Here is an 11,546-nt window from a genome sequence, read left to right on the forward strand (position 1 = left end):
TTAAAGCATTTGACCGATTTAACTATGTAACTAGATATTAAATCGTGAAGATGGAAATGTAGTTGTGATTAAAATATTTGGTGAGAAACCTTTATCTCTTGATAGGATTACTAGGGGGAAAAACAAAAGGATACAAAACTTAATTTTCAGTTTTGATGTAACGCGTAATCCGGAGAATATTGTATCTTTAAATGATTTATAATCACAAAAAAGGAAAAAGAGGGATAATGTAAAGGAAAGATAATTAGTGATATAAATAAAATTAAGCTAAAATACATTCATTGTACATGAAAACAGCTCAACACCTCTCACTCTCCAATAAAATGACCTCTCTGTTCTCTTCTTTCTTCCGTTAACCTTTTTTCTTTCTCCCTCTCTCTCTCCATCTCTATAGGGATTCCTCAGCACGCCATTTCTTCTTCTTCGCTCTTTTACTCTTCTTCTTCTTATATAATCACCATTTTTAGGCGAAACAGAGACACATCATCTGTTTCAGCTACAAAAATGGTGGTCTCTTATCTGGCTTCTGCCTTTTTCTTATTTTTCTCTCTATTTACTCTTCTTGTTTCTGGGTCTTCATCTACTTTACCGATTATATCATTCGATGAAGGATACACCCAACTTTTTGGGGATGATAATCTAATCCTACATAAAGATGGAAAAACAGTTCATATATCACTTGATGAAAGAACAGGTGCCCTACCCTATTTTTTAATTGATAACTATTGATTTTGAGGTTATTGATTCTAACTGTTTTTTTGGATTATGAACAGGGTCTGGATTCGTTTCTCATGATTTATACTTACATGGCTACTTCAGTGCTTCTATCAAGCTGCCTTCTGATTATACTGCCGGAGTTGTGGTTGCTTTCTATGTGAGTAATCCGATTCATTTTATTTATTACTAGGATTCAATTCAATTGAACAAGTAATTAAATTAAGTTGCAATTTTCGTATTTTTAACAGATGTCAAATGGTGACATATTCGAGAAAAATCACGATGAAATAGACTTTGAGTTCTTGGGTAATATAAGAGGCAAAGATTGGAGGATTCAGACTAATATTTATGGTAATGGAAGCACCAGCATTGGCAGAGAAGAAAGATACAGTCTCTGGTTCGATCCTTCTGATGATTATCATCAGTACAGCATTCTCTGGACTGATTCTCAGATCATGTATGTGTTTTTATAAAAACCCCCAATTTTTACATTTGATACTTTTTTTAATTTGACAGCTAATTAGTGGCTGTACTTTATGAATAACTAATAATGTTGGTAGGAATTTAGGGGGTTTGATGTTGATACATGGTATTGTAGGTTAGAGAGCAAAAGTTACTTGTTTTAGGTGATTACTACTCATACTGAAAAAGTTGTCTGTTTTATGCCCCTGTTTTATCAAAACCAGTTTTCCTGTTTCAGTTATGGCCTATCCTTTTGTTTGATTACTCACAAAGGGTGCACAAGGTTTCTTAGATTTTCTTTTCTTTTCTTTAGTCATGTGCTACTTTGCTTCAAACTTAGTATTCTTTCTTGCTAATTACAATAGAATCACTTCTCTCTAGTAGAAGCTTATGTTTTGGGAATAAACGTGTGCCCGTGTCCGTGCAACATAGGTTTCGAATTTAAATAAGGACGAACAAGAATGGATGGTTTTGTGATATTCTAATTGTTTCCTTTGTTAGATTTTACGTGGATAATATTCCGATTCGGGAGGTGAAAAGAAGCGTAGCAATGGGAGGTGATTTTCCTTCAAAGCCAATGTCTTTGTATGCAACAATTTGGGATGGTTCTGATTGGGCAACCAATGGAGGCAAATATAGAGTAAATTACAAATATGCCCCTTACGTGACGGAATTTTCCAACTTAGTACTCCATGGATGTGCTGTTGATCCGATTGAGCAGATATCGAAATGTGACATTGCAGAAAAGTCAGAAGCAGTTCCGAGCGGTGTGACAGTGTGGCAAAGAAGTAGAATGGAGAAGTTGAGGAGAAAGTATATGACCTATTCGTACTGTTATGATCGTGTTCGATACAATATTCCTCCATCAGAGTGTGTGATGGATAGGCAAGAAGAAGAAAGACTTAAATCTTTCGACCCTGTAACATTCGGTGGAGGGAAGCGCCACCGTGGGAAGCGCCATGAAAGAAAGCATAGGATTTCCATTTCCATATGATGATTTGTTTATTTGTGAATAGAGAAGAAAAAAGAGCATAGATTGTTATTATTAATATTATTGGAAGGGAAGGGAAGGGAAGGATGATTATGGTTGAAGATGTGAGGTATGCGTATGTGTATAGTTGATACCTTTGAGTTTTATTTTTGATTGAATTTGGCGTTTGTTGAATAAATAATACTATATTGTGTTTTTTTAAACAGAATTGAATGTCACCAAGCATCATTCTACTACACTAGACAAAATGTTAAGTGTAATATAATATTTAAATATTAAAGGGGTAGTTGGAATCCTAGGTCAATGTTGGACTTTCTTTACTTCATTCACATTTTCTTTATCATACAAATCATCCTCTTACAATAATCAATTATGAATTGTCTAAATTTATCAGTTATGTTATCCATCAAGAGGTGCATATAATAAATGGGAGAATGAAGAGTTTTAGTTTCTATTTTATATAGATAGTGAGATAGAAATTCAGCTGTATGTTTTAATGAAAATATATAGATTTATTGGTTGGTGCAAGCTGTTATATTTGTTTAGGAGGATATTTAAATCCTTTCTTTTTTGGGGGTATTTCCATCTTGTGATTGATTTGTGATGATAGAAACAAGTTGATTTATTCACAAAACCAAATTTAATCTACTAACAAACAGTTCCATAAATGAATTAATGAGACGTGCTGCATTTATTATCTTGTAATGTTCTTAACCTAACATTGTATTTATGTCAACAAGTCACCTCTTTCTCTTATTTTTGTATATGTACTACCAAATTCAAGGTCAAAGTAGGGATAACATATTCCATACATTCTTATTCCTTACATTTTTTGAAAAATGTATATATAATACTAAGCGTAAGAAATTGTAAAATTTTATAATTAATGTTTTTAGATTGAAGCCATTTTGAGCATAGATAGTAATACATTGAGTCTGAGGTAACAGAATCCAAATTAAATAAGACCGTATGATATAAATAAATAGACTACTGTTTGGTGAATACTCTTTCATAATACACATCATATTTGTTAAAATAATAACTTGATCAAAAGTTAATTAGCATGGCATATAGTCTTAGTAAGTTGAAACTGATTAGTTCCAATTGTTTCAGTATTCGGAAAAAAGAAGGAAAAGCATGAATCAATAAGCGATTCAGAGCCTTTCCTTTCCGGATGGAACTGCATTTTCACTTTAAATTAGCTCAAAATCACCCCAGTTAGTTATCAGTAAGGAATGTCTCACCAGCAGAACCTATATTTTTTTGTGTCCATGCTGTTATCTCAAAAGGCTATGCCAATGAGCTCAAGCCAACTTCATAGACTATTTCTTAACATCTCACTAAAATATAATGTGCTGAAATGAAACTTCAAATTTGAACAATTCTTTTATAACCAGAAACATACATAGGTAGCCCCGCCCCGCCCAGAGAACAAGCTATTGTCGTCCTTCTCATAAAAAATATACAGGGCAACTTTTCCCATAAGAAGCAAGTACAATCTTCCCTGAAACAATAAGGAAAACACCGTCAAACAGAAACATAACAAGCAAATATTACATACATATTAGCTAACCTAAATGTCATCATATCACATTTATATTTACATAATGACACTTAATTGCATCTTCATCCCATCATTCCTATAAACCTCAAAATGGCATCCCAACTCTCCCATCCCATGTACTTAAGAACCACAAGTATTAGTGCAACCACTTTTAAATAACAATACATTATGCTAATTCTGATGGGGGAACAGTGACATTCAGTTTGGAATTTGGTCAAGTATATCGGTTTCAATTCAACATTTTATAAAACACCACACGACAAAACTTCATCGAAATTAAGTGTTCATGCTGTTTTTTCCTGTCGTCTTCTAGACTTTCGACTAGAAAATAATAATAAAACATTGGTGACAAATCACGACAAATGACATTCCCACCACAAAACAAAACAGCCCTAAATAAAAGTCGGGAATTAAGGCATAAGTATAGCAATCAATACGGTGCCACTTGCCTTTTTCAGATTCACTTAAATCTGTGGGAATGAATAAACTGTCGTCTGTAGACAGTTTGGAAATTGCTCACACAAATCAGTTTAGCATGCCGAATGTTCCAAGACGCCACACGACAAAATCAGGACATAAAAAAGCTTTTGCTTGTCGTGGTTAAGAATCAGAAGCATAAACAAAGACAAGATATTCCTAGTAAAAGCTAACAGAACACCAACTAAATGCCAAGGAATTAATGGATAAATTAAACACAGCATTCACAGAAACGGATGGATATCGAAAGCACAACCAGTACTGACATTATATTCTTCACATTGTAAACTACAAAAATTGAAATCACAATGTCTAAGTACCACGCGACAAAATGTTTGATTTTTTTATTTTTTTGAGAAAAAGTTGTCATATTTTATTCTTCTGACTTAAAACTAAAAACAGTTTGCTGTGATGTAGATACAAGTAAGGGATCTAGAGAAAATTCCCAATGTTACATTCAATTCAACCCAAAGGATTAAATTACTATGCTATTCCAAGCTGTGACAAATGGTATGCATTTTCATGAAATGCTGAAATTGAAAGAATTTTTTGTTATTAGCCGCTTTGCTTATACCACATAAATGAAAATTCAGTCTTAAGATCTCATTCATGTTAAACAAACAAAGGATAGGATGTGTGCGCTTCAGTTGACAAGTTCAATTCAACAAACAATTTACTACAGAAATCTATCATATCATCTGTGATCTAACATCATAAGACAAAATACTAAAAGAAATCTATAAAATTCTTACAATTGCACACAAATTCATACAACTCTTTTCCATAAGCACAAAACTGATTAACAATTTAATTATGACTTAAATAACAATAAACAATACATACAATCTTCCTTCATACACACACGATTTAATTCAATAAATTGTGAAATTTGATAAATCTGAGTTAAGCCAAAAGAGTAATATCATATGACATAGATGTACGGGAAGATACATTTCAGCATTTGAATTTCGTCTATACGTTTCCCAGCACCCAAACAAGAATTTAGGACTTTGTTTAGAAGGGAAAAGGGAAAAATAATAAACAAATTCAAGACTCCGTCATTTAGGAAACAAAATGATACCAAAGGAGCGAGAGAACTCAAAATTCAGAGGGAGCATACAAAATCTAACCTGGCAAAGATTATAAGTAAAGCTGTCAAAGTTATCAATGACAATTATGGCGACCATCAGATGACGGAGAAGTCGATTTTGTGGCGACAATTGAACATTTTGCAACAAATCAATTCACCCTGAGTCCTGACAAGGAGAAAGAGTAGAGAATCAATCATTCAGGAAGATATAAAACAAAATAAAAAGGGTAAAAAAAGAAGAAGAAGAGAAAGGGCATTACTTGAAGGAGCAGAGACAGAAGAGGCACCAGAAAAAAGAGGATCCAGTGGCGTTTTGAGAGAAGGAAAAAAAAAAGAGGATTTTGATCGGAGAGAAGAAGGGTGAGAGAGAAAAGCAGCCATGGTTTGTTGTGAGAAAGGGGGGGAATGGGTATATGTTGGAAAGGGAAAGAAAAGGAAGTTTATTACTGGATTTGACTGTAAAAAATGAGGACGGTGTTTATGCCATTAATTTTCAAGAATTCTCAAAATATAAAATTCCAACAATTTTAAGAATTTGATTCTAGATATTTTAGTTTTGATGTTTTCTATAATGTTTAGAGTGACAAATCTCACAAAATGATAATTTCATAAAATAATGGGTAATTAATTTATTAGTCCCTATATTTTGACAAAACACACTGTTTAGTCCCTGTATTTTTAAAAACACATGGTAAGGTCCCTAACCTTTTTCTCAGTGAACTGTTTAGTCCTTCCATCTGTTTGTTAGATTTTTTTACCGTTTATGACTTCAAAACTGATGAAATTACCCTTTACTATTTATCTTCAAACTTCAGAAGAGGAAATCCAATTTAGAAGAAGAAGCTATTTGTATGGAGAACAAGAAAAAGAACAGACTCAATGCTTACGAATTTGAACGATTAAGAAGAAAATCAAGAAGAAAAACACTCAAAGTTGATTTCAGATGTATTAGAGTTTAAAGGAAAGGAAAATAAAGGAAAAGAAGAACGCAAATCCAAATTGACTAACAGAATCTTCATGAGAGTCTATCGGAAGGGACTAAACAGTTCATCGAGAAAAACGTTAGGGACTAAACAGTTCACCGAGAAAAACGTTAGGGACTTTACCGTGTATTTTTGAAAATATAGGGACTAAACAGTGTGTTTTGTTAAAATATAGGGACTAATAAATTAATTACCCTAAAATAAAAAATATAATTTTATAATGATATCAAGTATAACTTTGACATGTGAAACCACAAACGCCTTAATATACCATCTAAAAAAATAGAATAGGCAACTTCTCCTCATCTAAAATAGAGTCAAACAACGGCATACTAGAAGGTTGATTCAGGAAGTCTCGTTAGACCAGTCAAAAATCCAGTTGTTGCCATAATTACTCTCAATCTCGATAATCACGGGCAAAATGATCTTGAGGGATATCAAGCCTCGATATTTGGCTCACTCCTACCCTGTTCTACAATTTGTAACGGTCTTCTACAACTTAGCATCAGTATAAATAGAGTAGAGGTAAACAAGTTCATTCATATTTACATTGCAACTTTAATTTACTGATAGTGATCATCATCCACTCTTCTCCATGAAGTAACTTAGGAATTGGAGCGGGTGTCACTGTACAAACGACCCTCTTTGACCTTGCTTCAGTGCAGATAGAGACGTGGACTTTTAAGATTCAACCACATCAAATCGGTGCGGAGAGTGTGGACTGATACATTGATGACTCGTTTAAGCAGTTCTATCGAATCACTTCCATCCGTGCACTCCCCATAATGGAGATCCAAAGAAACATCGACGAAGAAGCACGTTAGAAACGCCGGGTCAATGATGACCTAATCCCGAAAATAGTGGAAGAAGGGGAAGTCCTAGAGCCCCAGCAAAAAAGTTATTGGATGCAATCTCACGACGCCTGACAAAAAACCTTAACTAGGAGATCAGCAGCATCATGAGGCACAAATGAAGGAAAAGGTGGTGATAGTAGAATAAACATCTAGGTACATTAACAAACCTAAAGACACCACATTTTCCAAAGCTGCTACCGCCGACAAGATAGCTCCCTGAAGAGCAAAAGGAAGGATCTTGACACCCAAGTCTCCTCAGTGTCGCGCCACTGTGTTGGTCCCTTGTGAGGTAGGATTAGTTCCAAAGGTGGGGGTGAATGAAACTATTGGTTACTTTTAACCTTTTTCAATTTTACTCACTTGGCGTGTTTTTGTTTGCTAAGCACAGAGGCAACATTCAAGATCAAAAGCAAGTTTAGATCAGCGACAAGTATTGTGTATTGAGCTTGGTTCTAATTTTAAATGATGCGCTATAGTAGGCTATTAATTTGGACAGAGCTTCTGATGAAACTATGATTAGCGTTTGTATGACAACCAGTCAGAAACAATGTATATAGAGGATAAGTGTTAGAGCATAAATAATCAGAAGCAGGCGGAGTTAGAAAATAGTTACTTAGTAGATTTATACTGGTTCAGTCTCTAGCCTACGTCTAGTCCTCATAATACATTCTTCTCAGCTTTAATCCACTAAAGCACTCTTTCACCGGTAGAGCACAAACCTTTATACAATAGTCATAGCCTCTGTAAATTACCTTCCTTTATAATTTTTCTCAACTATCTATTTCTTAGCTATTTACCTATAATCGAAGCAAAAGTAGTGCTTCTGAAATACTATGAACAGAAAATGGTTCTAATAAAGAACACAATGAAGATCTAAATCTCTTTTGGGCGAACATAAATATTATAATGATTGTGTATTACGAATATTGCTCAATAAACACTTTGAAAGTTTTGATCTCTTTTAGCAGCTGGAATCTAACTTTGCTTTGTTGTATGTGGCAGGTGATAAGGGCGTTTCGTCCCTATCTTTTAGCGTGATTTACAGTTTAATTTTAGATAAAATAAATAAGTTTAATTGCAAAAATAGAATGTTTTAATAAAATAACGAAATAAAAATAAATTCCGTACTTTCGGTTAATTTTCCTTATTTTTGATTAAATTAGAAAATAAAACGTCAAGCTAACTCGGCTCTCGAGAATTGTATTTCAGGTACGAGCAAGGAGCAAAAATCCTCCGACATACGCGGGGCGTATCACCCTCCACGCAGAGCGTGGAACACATTGTCAGAAATAATTGCTCAATCCGCAGGCACCATGTGGAACTTACCCACTGCCACGCGGGGCGTCCTACCTTCCACGCGGGGCGTATGGGCAATGATAAGCAATAATGTCTCAATCATGAATGTCAGACTGCAAGATCTTCTAAGTCAACTGACAATACGCGGGGCGTACAACCATACACGCGGGGCGTGTATGGGAAGTTCTTCAGTCCAAAAAACCAAAGACTTACATACGCGAGGCGTGCTTCAGACTACGCGTGGCGTAAAAGACCCAATTCAAGCAATAAAATATCAGAAACTCAACCACGCGAGGCGTACCCCAGTCTACGCGGGGCGTGGTTGAGACAATAAGATCTGGATTTGGTCCATATGCAGGAGATTTCTGACGGAATGGGCAAATACGCGGGGCGTACTCCACCATACGCGAAGCGTGTCATGGGAAATCTGCAGAAAATCATGTTCCTCCATGCTTGTATCTTGTGAAATTACAATTCTACCCCTAGCTTGATGTGTATAAATAGGAGTGACTAACACTCATTTAGTTAGCTTTTGATATACTAACTCTTGTTATAGATTAAGCTCTTGTTATATAGTTTTAGATTTTATTTTACATAGCAAAAATCTATCACCTTGAGAGCTTGTTCATTGATTCCGGCATTCCATCAAAGTTCCATTCCATCTCCTTTCACCAAGCTCGAAAGCTCCACCTCCAAGTCCTAAGAGATGGCCTTGAGACCGGTTAGCTAGTTCTGAGGGTGGATTCTTCCCTTTTCACTTGCTAATTAGCTTGTACTCTTCCTATGTACTAGGCTTGGTTGTATTTCATATTTACATTCTCCATATTTATAATTTATGATTCATAATCTCTTTTTCTGTATATGTGTTGATGTTTGTTACTTGTTTTGATACTCGTAATTGATTATTGTGTAGGAGAACGCGATTTCCGACGCCATTCGGGCTATCTTTAGGGATTCATATAGGTGTTGCCTTACCGGAAGTGACGCTCCAGAAACCGTAGGAATTGACAAACCACGGAACTTACGGGCCCTAATTTTTGATCCCGAGCATTAGACACGCCTTGACTAGGAACCACGTAGTCTAAGTACTTCACGGGTCGGTCACACTATACGTAGTCGTCATTACAAGAGTAAATCATTAACCTATATATATTGGGAGTCTTTGTTTGTCATATTTATAACTTATCGCCATCCGTATCATTTCGTAGAGTTTTTGTTATATAAATTTATCTCACCCATAGTTAGGAGTAGTTTGTAGTTGTTCCCCGAATCAACTCAAAGTATTCACCGCTTAGATAACGTATAAAACCGAGTCGTTTAATACTTGTAGTTATAAATCCCGTGGATTCGATACCCGGTCTTAACCGGATTATTACTTGATACGACGGGGTACACTTGCCCCTAAGTAGTAGCTTCTAGTAGAGATAGAGCATTTAGGAAGATCACACCCATAGTCGTAATGCACTTATCATAATATATATTTCGTAAGCTCTACCTAGCCGTACGCTCGCATCAAGTTTTTGGCGTCGTTGCCGGGGATTTATAATTTCTTGCAATATTAGATAAAAACGTTTTATTGTTAGTCTAGGCATTATCTTTGTATAAATTGTTCATATATACTTTTTACTAACAACATTCTTTCTTGTTTATAATTTGTGCCATTTATTGATTTTATGCACACCCGATCTCGGAGTGATACTCTCGTTCCTATTGATCTTGAAATTGAACGTACTCTTTGTAGGATTCGGAGAGAGAAAATGGCAAACCTCAATAATGAAGCTAACCAGCCCGAGGTCAACCAAAGGCCACCGGTGCAACCCGTGAATAACAACCGCAATGGTGGAGGCAATGACATGCACTCGATGATGGAGATTCTTGCTCCGCATCGCCCTCAAAATCGCAACGGAATCGTTGCCCACACCATCCCGGCCAACACATATAAAATCAAGACTAGCATGATCCAACTCATCCAACAACTTGGTCAATTCGGAGGGGAACCCCATGAAAACCCTAACGAAAACCTCGATAAATTTCTTATGTGTGCCGAAACTTCTCGGCAAAACGGTGTTCCGGTTGAGGCCGTCCAACTAAAGTTGTTTCCTTTCTCTTTGATAGGACACGCGTTGGAGTGGTTGCACTCGTTGGAGGCGGGTTCGATTACATCATGGGTGGAACTTGAGAAGGAGTTCCTTTCTTACTACTTCCCGCCCTCCAAAACGGTTAAGTTGAGGAATGACATCACTACCTTTCGGCAGCTCGAACATGAAGCCCTTCATGCGGCTTGGGCAAGATTTCGAAAGTTACTTCGAAGCTGCCCGCACCACGATATCCCCAAGCACGATTTGGTAAGTACTTTTTTTATCACGGATTAACACCTACTAATCGTGCCACCGTGGATTCCGCAGCAGGTGGGGACCTGTTTAGGAAGTCGGCCAGTGAAGCATATGAGTTCATCCACGAGCTCGCAAGGAAAAACGTACAGTGGTAAAAAGATCGGCTTGCCGGACCTTCGCGACATCAAACGTTCACCGTGGAGAAAGAGGCTCCGAAAAGTTCCATGGCGAAAATGAATAAAAAACTTGACGCTTTGATAGCCCAGTTGAGCCTTAACAAAGAGCCCCAGCAAAAAAGTTATTGGATGCAATCTCACGACGCCTGACAAAAAACCTTAACTAGGAGATCAGCAGCATCATGAGGCAGAAATGAAGGAAAAGGTGGTGATAGTAGAATAAACATCTAGGTACATTAACAAACCTAAAGACACCACATTTTCCAAAGCTGCTACCGCCGACAAGATAGCTCCCCGAAGAGCAAAAGGAAGGATCTTGACACCCAAGTCTCCTCAGTGCCGCGCCACTGTGTTGGTCCCTTGTGAGGTAGGATTAGTTCCAAAGGTGGGGGTGAATGAAACTATTGGTTACTTTTAACCTTTTTCAATTTTACTCACTTGGCGTGTTTTTGTTTGCTAAGCACAGAGGCAAGATTCAAGATCAAAAGCAAGTTTAGATCAGCGATTTGTGTATTGAGCTTGGTTCTAATTTTAAATGATGCGCTACAGTAGGCTATTAATTTGGACAGAGCTTCTGATGAAACTATGATTAGCGTTTGTATG

At 36.5% G+C, this 11,546-nt stretch overlaps 1 protein-coding gene and 1 long non-coding RNA gene across 2 annotated transcripts; one reads left to right on the plus strand and one right to left on the minus strand.

The window, feature by feature from the left end:
* The first annotated feature begins 289 nt into the window (after positions 1–289).
* On the plus strand, positions 290–2,378 carry LOC136208649 (probable xyloglucan endotransglucosylase/hydrolase protein 28). The gene is made up of 4 exons (XM_065999737.1): positions 290–694; positions 774–874; positions 966–1,174; positions 1,681–2,378. The coding sequence occupies exons 1-4, from the start codon at positions 505–507 to the stop codon at positions 2,171–2,173; spliced, it is 993 nt and encodes a 330-aa protein (XP_065855809.1). The 5' UTR covers positions 290–504; the 3' UTR covers positions 2,174–2,378.
* Positions 2,379–3,140: 762 nt separating this feature from the next.
* LOC136208650 (uncharacterized) lies at positions 3,141–5,720 on the minus strand. Its single transcript, XR_010677219.1, has 3 exons — positions 5,562–5,720; positions 5,342–5,467; positions 3,141–3,674 (listed from the first exon to the last, which is right to left on the minus strand). It is a non-coding gene; the product is annotated as an uncharacterized lncRNA (long non-coding RNA).
* Between the last annotated feature and the right edge of the window lie 5,826 nt (positions 5,721–11,546).

Source organism: Euphorbia lathyris, chromosome 10 (assembly GCF_963576675.1).
Source record: "Euphorbia lathyris chromosome 10, ddEupLath1.1, whole genome shotgun sequence".
In the NCBI taxonomy this organism is placed as follows: Eukaryota; Viridiplantae; Streptophyta; class Magnoliopsida; order Malpighiales; family Euphorbiaceae; genus Euphorbia; species Euphorbia lathyris.